General features: G+C 46.5%; 1 protein-coding gene and 1 long non-coding RNA gene across 3 annotated transcripts in view; one reads left to right on the top strand and one right to left on the bottom strand.

Annotated features, from left to right (window-relative positions):
- Vit (vitrin) overlaps positions 1 to 11,620 on the top strand; it is a 123,146-nt gene extending 111,526 nt beyond the window's left edge. For both annotated transcript variants that reach the window (XM_087907347.1, XM_087907346.1), the window contains 4 exons: positions 1,984 to 2,087; positions 5,339 to 5,565; positions 7,463 to 7,976; positions 11,035 to 11,620. In XM_087907347.1, coding sequence (XP_087763473.1) covers positions 1,984 to 2,087; positions 5,339 to 5,565; positions 7,463 to 7,976; positions 11,035 to 11,213 — 1,024 coding nt within the window. In that variant the 3' untranslated portion in view covers positions 11,214 to 11,620. The remainder of the gene's footprint in view (positions 1 to 1,983; positions 2,088 to 5,338; positions 5,566 to 7,462; positions 7,977 to 11,034) is intronic.
- LOC148121888 (uncharacterized) lies at positions 4,950 to 5,884 on the bottom strand. The gene is made up of 2 exons (XR_015738160.1): positions 5,749 to 5,884; positions 4,950 to 5,515 (listed from the first exon to the last, which is right to left on the bottom strand). It is a non-coding gene; the product is annotated as an uncharacterized LOC148121888 (long non-coding RNA).
- Positions 11,621 to 12,864: the final 1,244 nt, after the last annotated feature.

Below are 12,864 nucleotides of genomic sequence, written 5' to 3'. Positions count from 1 at the left end.
GGCCAGCAGAACTGCTGGGACGTGAGGAATGGGGACACGGAGGGTTTGTGAATAAGTACAGGGCTTGAGGTCAGTGGCTGGAGGCGAAGACAGCCCTCTCTGGATGACTGTGAAGGCAGAGGGCCCTTCAGGCTGCTGTCACCGGCCACTTAGACAAGCACACCTTCTGGGCATAGCTGGGAAGGCTGGGAATAGGGAAGGTAAAGGGGTAGGAAGAAACGAGAGGATACCTCTACCAGTCTGAAGTCCTAAAGGCTAGCTAGTTCCCTGTGGGCCGCAGTGCTGTTTCAAGGACCAGCTAAGAACGTAGTTCCAGGCACTTTAGAGTTCTCACCCCAACTGCCCAAGCAGCTGCTCCATGCTGAGCTTCTGCTGTTTGTGAAAAGGCTTATTGTTTGTTTGTTTGTTGCGTGTACAGTGTTCTGCCTACAAGTATGGTTGCAGGCCAGATGAGGGCACCAGATCTCATTCCAGATGGTTGTGATCCACCATGTGGTTGCTGGGAATTGAACTCAGGACCTCTGGAAGAGCAGGCAATGCTCTTAACCGCTGAGCCATCTCTCTAGCCCCATGGAAAGGCTTTTTAAAAGATTCCCCACCTCTTTAGGACTTGGTCCCACAGCCCACACCAGTTTTGTAAGTTCAGGCTCCCCTGTTCAAAAACTAAGAGTTTCGAGATGACAGCATCATTGAGCCAAGCGAGGGCTCCTTTGAAGCATGCAGCCTTGTGTGGCTGCACAGGATGTGCCATTCTGGGGCTCTGCCCTACCTGTGGTTGAGGGTCAGTGCCGCCACAGATCTGATCTCACCTCACATCCTTGCTGCATCGTGACTGAGGGTGTGCACACACCTGGAAGAAACTTCCCCCTTCTGGCACTCCTCCACACCCCCTGCTTGACAGCTTCAAGCCGGTTCTCATCGCCCTCCCACACGTGCGTGGTAGTCTCTAGAGCAGGGTCCCAATTCCTTCTCCTTGCTCCTTCCGGCTCCTGCTGTCTTGAGATGGCATTAACCTTCTGATGAGATCTCAGTCATGTCACCTACTCGTGGGAGTCACAAGATGAGACAGATGCAATGTATCTGGCCTTCTTGGCACCACTATTCCTAATTGGTTTCAACCTTGGAGGCACCCAGGGCATGGCTGGCAGGTCTCTGGTCACCCACGGAGGGTCTGACATCTGACACACTTATTGCAGAGGATCTAGGCAATCCAGAGTCACTGAGAGCTCACTGCTACCTCCCTATGGTGGAACCCCACTGGACTACAGTAGCAATGTGTTTGTTGTGTTATGGGGTTGCGTATGCTATGTTATGATGATGCTTTTACCTCTGGGGAAGCTGAACCCCCAGCCCCAAAGTTAATTGCTTCCTCAAGATTACTCAGCTAGATTGATAGATTTTGTGAGTGAAGAAATCACTGTCTTGAGTTGCACACCACCAGGCTCATAGACCTTTCATTCCAATGGTCACACAGTGGCCCTAGTTAAGCCAAAAAGGATCACCAAACCAAACCAAAAGTCATCAATCTGGGGAATGAACTAGTAAAGATCGGACAGGGGATGTGGGTAGAAGCAAGAGGGATAGGAAGAAAATAAGAGGGGGCAGAGGAGGGCAGATGGACACATATACATGTAAGATGGTGTCAAAGAAAATCAATAAGAGAAAAGGAAAATCATTACTGAGGAGATAAACTAAAGAGAGCTTTCCTTCACTCTCTGACAAGAAAAGAAAAGATTTCACATCTATGACATGGCACAGCTAAAAATAGAACTCAAACCTTCCATCCCTGTCCCAAGCCACCTGCTGTCCCTATGGTTCCTGTGGAGGACCAGGACTTTGTCCGCCGAGGAACACTTCATGAACACAGCCTCAGGCCTTGTCCCAGCAACCATTTTATTTCCACACGAAGGCATCAACCATGATTTCTGCCTTCCTCCACGGGGAATAACTTCCTAGCTAACTTTTCTTTCTTGTTCTCTTTAGAGACAACCCCGCTACCCAGTTTAACCTCAAAACTCACATGAATTCTCAAGATCTGAAGACAGCTATAGAGAAAATTACCCAGCGAGGAGGCCTTTCTAATGTCGGTACGTGACCCAGATTCGGATAATTCTACCTTGTTACCATGGTGCGCCTTCTATGTGGTTGTCTTATAATATTCTATATCGGAGGAGGAGGGAAAAAATAATCCATCAAGAAATGACACGCAGCCTCTGCATCTTTCCGAAAGTGTCACCATGGATTCGGGTGCAGGGATGGTCAGACACCAGTGCCTCGGGGCCCTTGCTCCTTTGGCTTGCAGCCACATTCCTCGGGACTAATAGGACAGCTGTGATGACTGTGTCATAGTTGGCCTATAAAATACCAACCAGTTAGCACGAGGTCTGTTACTATTCCACTCGGGAGGTCCCTTCAGGGGCCTTGTTCCCATCAAAGTTGTTGTAATGGTGACTACTCCAGGAGAGGCAAGTCCTGTGTCTGAAGATGAGTTCCCTGTGGCATCTAAACCTTCAGAGGGGCGAGTGGCCCTAGAAGTCCAAGCCTAGCTCTCCATGGGGAAGCTCCAGAAGTTCTGGTACCTCTTCACCCAGAGGAGACTAGACAAGGGGGTGGGGTTTACACCAACCATCCTCGAAGGCTGCGGGGGAAGGCTGGTTCTACTTCAGGGACACTTCCAGCCATTTAAGGCCAAGGGAAGTCAGATGCCAGTTACGGTGGTATAACTGTAAGGAGCATGGAGAAAAACAGCAAGCAGAACTAACACCCACAGAGCATCCTTGGAATTATAAAAAGTCTAAATAACGAGTTCCCTCCCTCTCATATCTCTCTAGTGACCAGAACATTAGTATCTGGCAAATGCAGAATCCTTCACAGCAGTGCAATGCTAAATAACCACTAGCCGAGTCACTGAGTCCTGTCTGCAAAGCCACACTATCTGCATCATAAGCATGACAGAGGAGACTGCATATTTGTGTTCAATTTATTGCTTATCCAAGCAAAATTCCGATGAGAAAAACCTAGCAAGGCCCTCGATTCCTGATGATGTCAGAGAGGTGTCCTAATCCAGTGGTACACATTTGCAGAGAGTGATACATTCTTAGTCTGCCACTGCATCATCCGGGAATCCAGGGATGACTGAGGCCCGTGGGGGTTGGTTCATAGAGGAGCACAGGAAGGACTGAAGAGGCACACTGTAGTTCAGGCATTGAGAATGACCTCCCAAGGTGCTGTGCAGAGCAAGGGACAGGAAGGGAGCCACTACTTCTTCCAGTGCCGGGAAAGCTGTTCTCAAACTCTGCCAACAACTTTTCATGAACCTGCTGCAACCAGAATGCAGCCATGACAAGGGAGCTGTATGCACAGCTCACAGCACCAGTGCCATGTCCTATACTCCCCATTCTCTCTCTCTCTCTCTCTCTCTCTCTCTCTCTCTCTCTCTCTCTCACACACACACACACACACACACACACACACACACACACACTAGCAAGTTCCACCCTCACTCCTCAACACCATCAAAGCTGCCAACCAAACACAGCACCAAGAAGCCAAATATACCACAATTTCACCAAGACACAACCCCTGCTTCCCTTTCATTTCCTAAACCTCCTTCAAGGGAATCAACTTGGGGAACTAAGATGAAACCAGAAGTACAGGCCCAAGGGACTATGAGTAATGTGGTTTACAGATTTCAGCCTCTCCTTTCAAAGTGAAGAGAATGTGTGTTGAGCACTGGTCCATTTAGGCCACCATATTTAAGACTGGATTGAGTCAGAGATCTTATGGCATCTTACAACTCATGCACTTGGCTACGGGTGCTTAATATGATGCTGGAAGGGACTGCTGGGCACTTTATACCTCGAATTCTCAAAAGCCATGTTTTTCCTTTACGACGGGGTCTCTGCAGCCAGTTCACAAAGGGTAATCTAAGGCATTTCTCCAGCAGTTTTGGATGCAACCACCTGTTGCTTTCAATTGACAGGTAAGACTTTAAGCTAAGGGAGCCAGGATGCTGAGCAAACCCAGGAGAGCACTAAGTACAACTGTGTTGACTCTAGAGTCTAAACAAGGCGACTGTTACTGAAATGAGAACCCATTTGGGAATCTCCTAGAAACTGTGACATTTAATATATTCACATACACAAGGACTCCCTTTGGGGAACACACACACACAGAAGATCCACAGGATCTACGTTGAGAGCTATGCTATATGCTATGTGCAGTCACGCTAACTCAAAATCAGCCAGCCATCTCAATATACACAGGGCCTATGGCTTTCCATGATAAAACTAGGAAAATTCTGGACAGCAGGGAAAGTGGGTTGGATTAGTTGAAAATGTCCCGAGGCTCTGGCCCAGTGTGAAATAAAGCATGTGAGAAAAGCAAGCCGCCTCAGACTCCATCATTCCTCATGCTTGTGGTGCTCAGCTGAAGGAGATGTTGATCTGGAAATCTAGGCCCCAGGACACTGAGTGACCTACAGGACTGATGGTTGTCACAGCTAAGGCTAGAAGCCAGCCTCTCTGTTGCTAAGAGGTACATCCCTTCCATGGCCAGCCAGACCTGTGCCCTTGGACTGGGACTGCAGAAAAGACATCACTAACCATGGAAGACAGCGGGCCACACAACAGCTGGAGCACGGGGCCCACCCAGGCTGTAAGAGGCCAGGATGAGGCTAATGTCACTCCAAGTTGACCCCTCCCATCCCATGTTCTCAGACACAACAGGGACTGTTTAGGGGCCTGTAAGAGTCTAAACCTGTTATTCCCCCAAGGCAGAAAAGGGGCACTTTGACCTCATGGAAGTCTGCCTCCCTTGTTTGGTAGGCCCTAAAACTTTCTCTTTTCCAACGGGAGACAGTTAGAAGCTCTGGGTTTTAAAGTGAAGCTAAGGAGAAACTGTCCAACCTTGGGAAGAAGCTGACTGCTGCTGCACAGGACACCTGAAAATAAACTGATTTTTTTTAATGTATAAAAAGAAGAAACAGCCAGATGGTGGTGGCCTATGTCATTAATCCCAGAACTCGAGAGGCAGGACAGGAGGATCTCTGTGAGTTTGAAGCCAGCCTGGTCTACAGAGAAAGTTCCAGGACAGATAGGGCTACTCAGAGAAACCCTATCTCAGATAGATAGATAGATAGATAGATAGATAGATAGATAGATAGATAGATAGATAGATAGATAGATAGATAGATAGATAGATAGATAGATAGACAGGAAGAAGAAGAAAAAACAAACAGCTGAAGCATGTTTCCTAGCCCTCTTTGTGCTGCTGTGATCCATTCCTATTTTTGTAGTTCCCACAATCACTCCAAACACAAATTTTTCTTTTCTTCCAGGCCGCGCCATCTCCTTTGTAACCAAGAACTTCTTTTCCAAAGCAAATGGGAACAGGGGCGGCGCTCCCAACGTGGCTGTGGTCATGGTGGACGGCTGGCCCACAGACAAAGTGGAAGAGGTGTCACGTGTTGCGAGAGAGTCCGGGATCAATGTCTTCTTCATCACTGTCGAGGGGGCTGCGGAAAGGGAGAAGCACTATGTGACGGAGCCCAACTTTGCCAGCAAGGTACAAAACTGCCCGGAGGGGGTGGGGGCGGGGGCACTCAAGGGCAGGAGCCTCTGCACTCTGAAAAGCTCTGATGACGTCAGAACTGTTTGCTAGAGCCTTCAAATGGGCATAAAACCCACAAGTAAGTGGTGGGGCGTCCCACGGGGGAACTGGAAGTGTCTTTTCAAAGCCAACACTTACTCTCACTGTGCACCCAGGAGCTTGCAAGCAGAGGGCGAGAGCAGCGTCCTCAGTGTCTCACTTAAAACGTCCCCTTGCTCCTCTCACGGCGCTGGGGGAGCCCAACCAGACAGACAGGTAGACTTCACACACACACACACACACACACACACACACACACACGCACGCATGTACGCACGCACGCACGCGCGCACACACACACACACACACACACACACACACACACGCGCGCGCGCGCGCACGCACATGCACGCCTGTGCGTGCTTTATAATACAACTGAATCCATCTGATAATGAAAACAAAGGATGTCTACACTTCCCAGATCAGAATGGTCATGTTCCTGTGATTCTCCTGGGTGGCCCCACACTTGCCCCAGAATTACACCTTGATACCCACATCACACCTCTCACCCTATGCTATTTCCAGCCCTAAACCACCTCCCAAGCCTCAGATAGTACTGCACCACTGGTCCATTCCCCTTTTGAATTTCCCCAGTTTACTCTGAAACATCTTGCCAGTCTGGGGTCCTTGCTCCGAGTCCTTCACCATTACCCATTGCTGCTGAGGTGTCCTGGAATGATGTCCCAACCTCCTTTCCTGGTCAAGTCTGCTGTAACCTCCACACTATGTCCCGGCCAAAACCTTTCCCCTCCACAGCCAGCACCACCACTGTCTCCTGCCAGGATTTCACACCGGCTGTCTCGTGGGATTCCTCCTCTCCACACACGAGCCAGCCCTCGGCTCTGTCCCAGCATTCATGCACCGAGGCTGTGGAAAGTTTCATGAGCCCCATTTCGGCTTTTACACATCAATAAGAAAATATTTTCTAGGAAAATGTTTAGTTATTTCTTGCTTAAAATAAATTTGTCGTTAATGCCAGTTCGTTTGTAGTCCTGACGTCGGACCCTGCCAAATCCCCAGGGGTCTGTAGGCTGGAGGATTGGTGACCACTCTCGGGACACCTTGTCACTTCTAAGAACGTAATAACCAACTCGCTCAGGCTTTATTTGCTGTTCCCTTCCATTTTTTTTTTCTTCTTTTTCTGGAACAAGCTCGGGCACAGACAAATAAACACTCATCTGCCTGGAGGCAGGGTTGTGTGGCAGGCAGGGCTCGGAGCTTAATGACAGATAAAACTGATGCTCCGGTCTCAGGGACTCAAGGATGTCCCTGCACAGCTGGCCCTTTGTTTCGTGATGAGGGGGTCCCACATCGTCCCCCACTGTAGGAGTGCCGTGTGACTCCAGCCCGTGTGGCCACTCAGCAACTGTGAATCCCCTCCCTCGGGCTACAGGGCTGCCCTGGGTACATCTCTGTTTGTGTATCAGAACAAAAGCTTTCTTTAATCCTCCCCTGCAATGGTTGGTACCCATAAACACCCCACTTCTGGCTGGTTTCCAGCACAAATGAGTTGAGGAGCCAGCAGAGGCATAAATATGAAGCTAAAGTCAACAATGCACATCTCCCTATGAGTCCGCACATCCCACCGTTTTCCACTAAGGCAGGGACCCAGCAAAGGGGACTGGAATGAGCCCAACTGTTACTGGAGGAGTCTTGACCACAGCAGTACCCAGGCAGAAAACTGGAATAAATGTACTGTAAAGTCTAACCCAGGAAGTACTGCTGTAAAACCTGCCTGGTGGTGATGATAATGTGGGCAGGCTGAAGGACTTGACCCCTGACCTGGACCACATCTTTCCTTTCTGCCTTCCAGGCGGTGTGCAGAACGAATGGCTTCTACTCCTTTAACGTGCAGAGCTGGCTCAGCCTTCACAAGACCGTGCAGCCCCTGGTGAAGCGGATCTGTGACACAGACCGCCTGGCCTGCAGCAAGACCTGTTTAAACTCTGCCGACATCGGCTTTGTCATTGATGGCTCGAGCAGCGTGGGGACGAGCAACTTCCGCACTCTTCTGCAGTTCGTGGCCAACATCAGCAAGGAGTTTGAGATTTCAGACACCGACACGCGCATTGGGGCCGTGCAGTACACCTACGAGCAGCGGCTGGAATTTGGATTCGACAAGTATAACAGCAAAAACGACATCCTCAGTGCCATCAGGAGGGTGGGGTACTGGAGCGGGGGCACCAGCACAGGGGCTGCCATCCAGTATGCCCTCGAACAACTCTTCAAGAAGTCCAAACCCAACAAGAGAAAGATAATGATCCTTATCACTGACGGCAGGTCCTACGACGATGTGCGGATCCCGGCCATGGCTGCCTACCGGAAGGGTGAGCACTCCTGCTATAAGTGTGGGCACAGCAGCGTTTCTGGAGGGGTAGAGGACCAGTGTCCTTGATGCACAGGGAGGAGCTGTCTTTTTATGCATTGGCTCTGTCTGTGACTTAAGGAAATGTGCACAGGGAGCTGGAGAGGCGGCCCAGTGGCTAGCTTTTGCTGCCCTTGCAGAGGACCCGGTTTCAGTTCCCAGCACCACATGGTGGCCCACACCCACCTGAAACTCCAGTTGGAGCATATTTGACATCTTCTTCCGATCTCTATGGGCACTTCACATGCATATGCACACAAACATTTATTTATTTATTTATTTATTTATTTATTTATTTATTTATTTATTTATATGTTCACAATCATGGGGAGAGTGTTAGGGAGAGAACCGTGTAGGCATCTCTAAGAAGGGGACACAGACTCAAATGGAGTCAGTCTATTGGTTCCTCAAGTATCCTTGAAAACCCAAAACCTGCAGGCAATAGAATAGTAACCCTTTCTTTTATACCCTGTGGCCTAAAACGCCTTCCACATGGGCATAAAAGCAGCAGGGGGGAGGGGAGGGGTTTGATTCCTGCTCTCTGAAAGATTACGAACCTCTAACTTTATTAACTCCAAATCATGTTTGTACATTTTATAGAATAATGATGCTTTTAAAGAAATGTAATATTGCAGGTGGCTATTCGTTTTTGCTTTGATTTTTTTCTGGGAGATATATATATATATATATATATATATATATATATATATATATATTCAGAAATTCAGGCTGGCCTCAAACACAAAATCCTCCTGCCTCAACCTCCCAAGTGCTAGGATTATTAGCACATGCTACCATACCTAGATGCAAAATACTATTTTGGCAATGACAGTTAATCAGATCTTGGTCCTTTGGGGAAAATCTTGATTTAAAACATTTTAAAAGGTTTCCATGCCAAATTTCCTGAGGGTTCATACGATGACTCAGTGGGTAAAAACACTTACTCTGTAAGCCTGGGCATGAATTCGATCCCCCAAACCTACATAAAGGTGGAAGGAGAGAACTGACTCCTTCGCCCACACGCTCAGGGTGTGGCACACACATGACTGGGTCACATGTGTGCCCAGGCATACCCACACTAATAAATAAACAAATAAATCATTTAAAACCTTAAGAAGCCAAAAAAAGGTTTTTAAAACATGGAAGATGAACAAAATATTTCATAAAATTTACAAAAATCAATTGCATGGAGACATCTCCTGTACATAGGACACCTCCATGGACATAGGGTTCTTGTTCTGAGAAATGCTGTGAAATTAGAGCAGGCTTGAAGGAAGCATCAAGTAGTGAAGGTAGACCAAGAGCCAGACATGGTGGCTCACGCATCCCAGCATTCCAAAGGCAGAAGCAAACAGATCTCCGTGAGTCAAGGCCATCCTAGTCTGCATTGCAAGTTCTGGGCCAGTCAAGGCTGCATAGTGAAACCTTGTCTCAAAACACTAACAGACAAAAAAAAAAAAAAAAAAAAAGGAAATTGAGTGGTTAGCAATCTCTAGAGACCTAAGCAAGGGCACAGAACTCCGTACCACGGTTGGCTTTGTTGTTCTGCACCTATGTGTAATTGAGTTGCCTTCTAGAATATTCTATATACGTTTATAACTCTGTTTATTTATTATTTTATATGAATGGATGTTTTGCCTGCATGTGTGTCTGTACACCATATGCATGCAATGCCCTCTGCGGCCAGAAGATGGCGCTACATACTCCAGAACTGGAGTTACAGGCCTCTGTTCAGAGCTTTAATGACATGGATAGTTTCCTCTCTTAGTGCCCAACTCTGAAATTCAATCTGAAAATGCAATAAGGATTATGTTCCCTGGAGTGCCAAGTCCAGCCAGGGTGATCATCTGCCCATGTTGTTGGTGGAAATTTTCCCCAAAACAGTGGTCCTGGGGCCTAGAAAGCCCAGCTTCTGCTGCTGTTGTATAGTTTTGTTGTTGTTGTTGTTTTCTTTCTTTCTTTCTTTCTTTCTTTCTTTCTTTCTTTCTTTCTTTCTTTCTTTTTTTTTGAAGCACGATTAATAAAAACTCGGAGAAATTGGAGTTCAACCTGAAGGTCAGAAAAGAAAAATAGCCAGCCACCGACTCTTACCTCAACTTCAGTCTGAAAATGGTGATCCTGCCTCCAGGAATCTCAGACTGAGACTGAGGTTGAGAGGTGCCTCCTCCCATTTTATATTCCTCTCTAGTTCTGGGATCAAAGGCGTGCACCACCCAGTTTCTGTGGCAACTAGTGTGGCTGCGGGGATTCAAGGTGTGTGTACTGCTGCCTGGTCTATAAGGCTGACCAGTGGGGCTGTTTATTCTCTGATCTTCACGAAAACTTTACTTATTAAAATACATCTGAAATGCCACTATAGTTTTGACTGCATAAAGTCTTTCTGTCTTCAGTCAAAGGCCAACAAACAGCAAAACTGTTCTTGCTGCTCCTTGACAATACCGTAAAACCCACAGCTGGCTCCTTGCATCCTAGACAATAGAGAAAAGAAAAATGGGAACCAGCGCAAACCTGTAGTGAAGCAGTCATTGCTTCTTGCTCCATTCTATAGCGGAGATTCCCAGTATCAAGTCATCAGGAAGAGCATGTTCTCTGAGACTCTGGGTAGTATCGTCCTTACCTCTTCCTCAGTCTGACCTCCATCTACTGACACCCAGTGTCTGTGTCGGGCTCCATCTCTCCCTCCTTTTTTAAGGACCTAGTGGTATTGAATTAGGAGCGCATTCTCTTTCAGCATGACCTCTTTGCCACTTATTTCCTCATTATGTCTGCAAAAGACCCTATGCTCACACAGGGTCAAAAGACTATAAGCTCTTCAGACAATAGCTATATGATTTTGTTGCATTGTATAGGTGATGTTCAAAGCGCTTGTTGAATGAATAGTCACACTTAGCTTATTTCTAGAAATCAGACCTTCAGTGGAGTTCTCTCATTTGTTTTCTGATTTGGGGAATTCAGAGGGAAAATATTCATTGCTGTCCATTGGCTCAGGATGCTGTTTCATCCCGTCTTTGTGTCCACAGGGGTGATCACATATGCAGTAGGCATTGCTTGGGCTGCTCAGGACGAACTGGAAGTGATTGCCACTCACCCTGCGAGGGACCACTCCTTCTTTGTGGATGAGTTTGACAACCTCTACAAATTCGTCCCCAGGATCGTCAAGAATATTTGTACAGAGTTCAACTCACAGCCTCGGAACTGAGTTCGGGTCAGACAGTTGGCCATCTTACTGAATCTTGGGACTATCTGCCAACATTGCCCCTCTTGCTGGGGCATAAGAAGTGGGCAGAGCTTGGGTAGGGCTGGGAGAAATGCATGCATTGTTACTATTCTTTGCCATTGGTGGTTTAAATGCTTCAAAACCTGCCTGTTAATAAGCTGGCCGTTGAGTTCAAGGTTGGGTTCAAATGCTGCACTGTTTGGCGTGTTCTGAAGAGTTCACAATTTGACAGCTGTTTATATCCAGAAGACAGCTGTCATGACAGGCTTGAATTGAGCTTTTCTGAGGTGTTTGTTTTTATTTCTCATTAGACTACGTAACCTTTCATACGTTTCTTCTTTTTTGTCTTGAGATGGTAGGAGTGATTTAAATAAATGTTTAAAAAATTACATGGACATTTTCTGATCATGTGATGAGAAATTTCTAGGTGTGTGTGTGTGGGGACATCCTCTGCTATTCCTTTTCTTGCAAAAAAAAGAAAAAGAAAAAAAGAAAAGTCAGTACTAGTGCTGAGTATGCACTAAAACAAAGAGGGAGGAGCTTGACTGAGCTTTGTCTTCTCTACCAAGGACTGGTCTATTGGCTTGTGAAATACACATACAATTCATGCAAAGGAATGTTCAGTGATGAACAGGGGAGCACATGTGTGCTGTGGGATAACTGTACACTGTAAAGATTTATCACTCGCATTGGTTTAATAAAATGCTGTTTGGCCTGTAGCCAGGCAGGAAGTATTTGTGGGGTGACCAGATTAGGAGAATTCTGGAAAGTGGAAAGGCAGAGACATCACAAGCAAGACACAGAGGAAGTAAGATAAAAATGTCTTACTGAGAAAAGGTACCAAACCATGTAACTAAACATAGATAAAAATTATGGGTTAATTTAAGCTGTAAGAGCTAGTTAGTAATAAGTCTGAGCAATAGGTCAAACAGTTTATAATTAATATAAGCCTCTGTGTATTTATTTGGGACTGAATGACTATGGGACCAGGTAGGACACAAACTTCCATCAACACATGTCTATAATTCTAGCTACTCCAGAGGCTGGGGCAGAAGGATCATAAGTTCAAGATCTGATTGGTCAACTTAATGATACCCTGTCTCAAAATATAAAACAAACACATAAACAAAAAGGACCAGGGTATAGCTCAGTGGTAGAGGACTTGACCAGCATGCACAGAGTGCTTGATTCTAACCCCAGCACTTAAAAAAATATTAAGAAGATTCCTATATAAAGATGACTACTTACTAAAGCTTTATTTTATGAAAATATGTGGTGGAGTGGAGAGGTGGTTCAGCCATTATGAGCACGAACTGATTTTTCAGAAGACCAGGGCTCCATTCCCAGGACCTATAAGGCAGCTCACAATCATCTGTAACTCCACTTCAAGGGGATCCACTGCCCTCTGTCGCCTCCATGGGTACCAGGCATGCATGTAGTGAACAGCTATACACGCATGCAAAACACTTGTACACATAAAATATAAGTAAATAAATCTTTTTTAAAAGATGTGTTGAAAGCTGTTCTGGCTGGAGGCAAAAAATAAGAAATCTTGCAAATAAATAAAAACATATCAGACTTTTGGTCTGGTTAATTTTGGTCTGGAATGCTTTTATTTTAAAAATTGAGGCTT

This window comes from Myodes glareolus, chromosome 6, assembly GCF_982192425.1.
Source record: "Myodes glareolus chromosome 6, mMyoGla1.1, whole genome shotgun sequence".
NCBI lineage: Eukaryota > Metazoa > Chordata > Mammalia > Rodentia > Cricetidae > Myodes > Myodes glareolus.
Note: the sequence above shows the minus strand (reverse complement) of the source record. Positions and strands in the feature narration are given on the sequence as shown.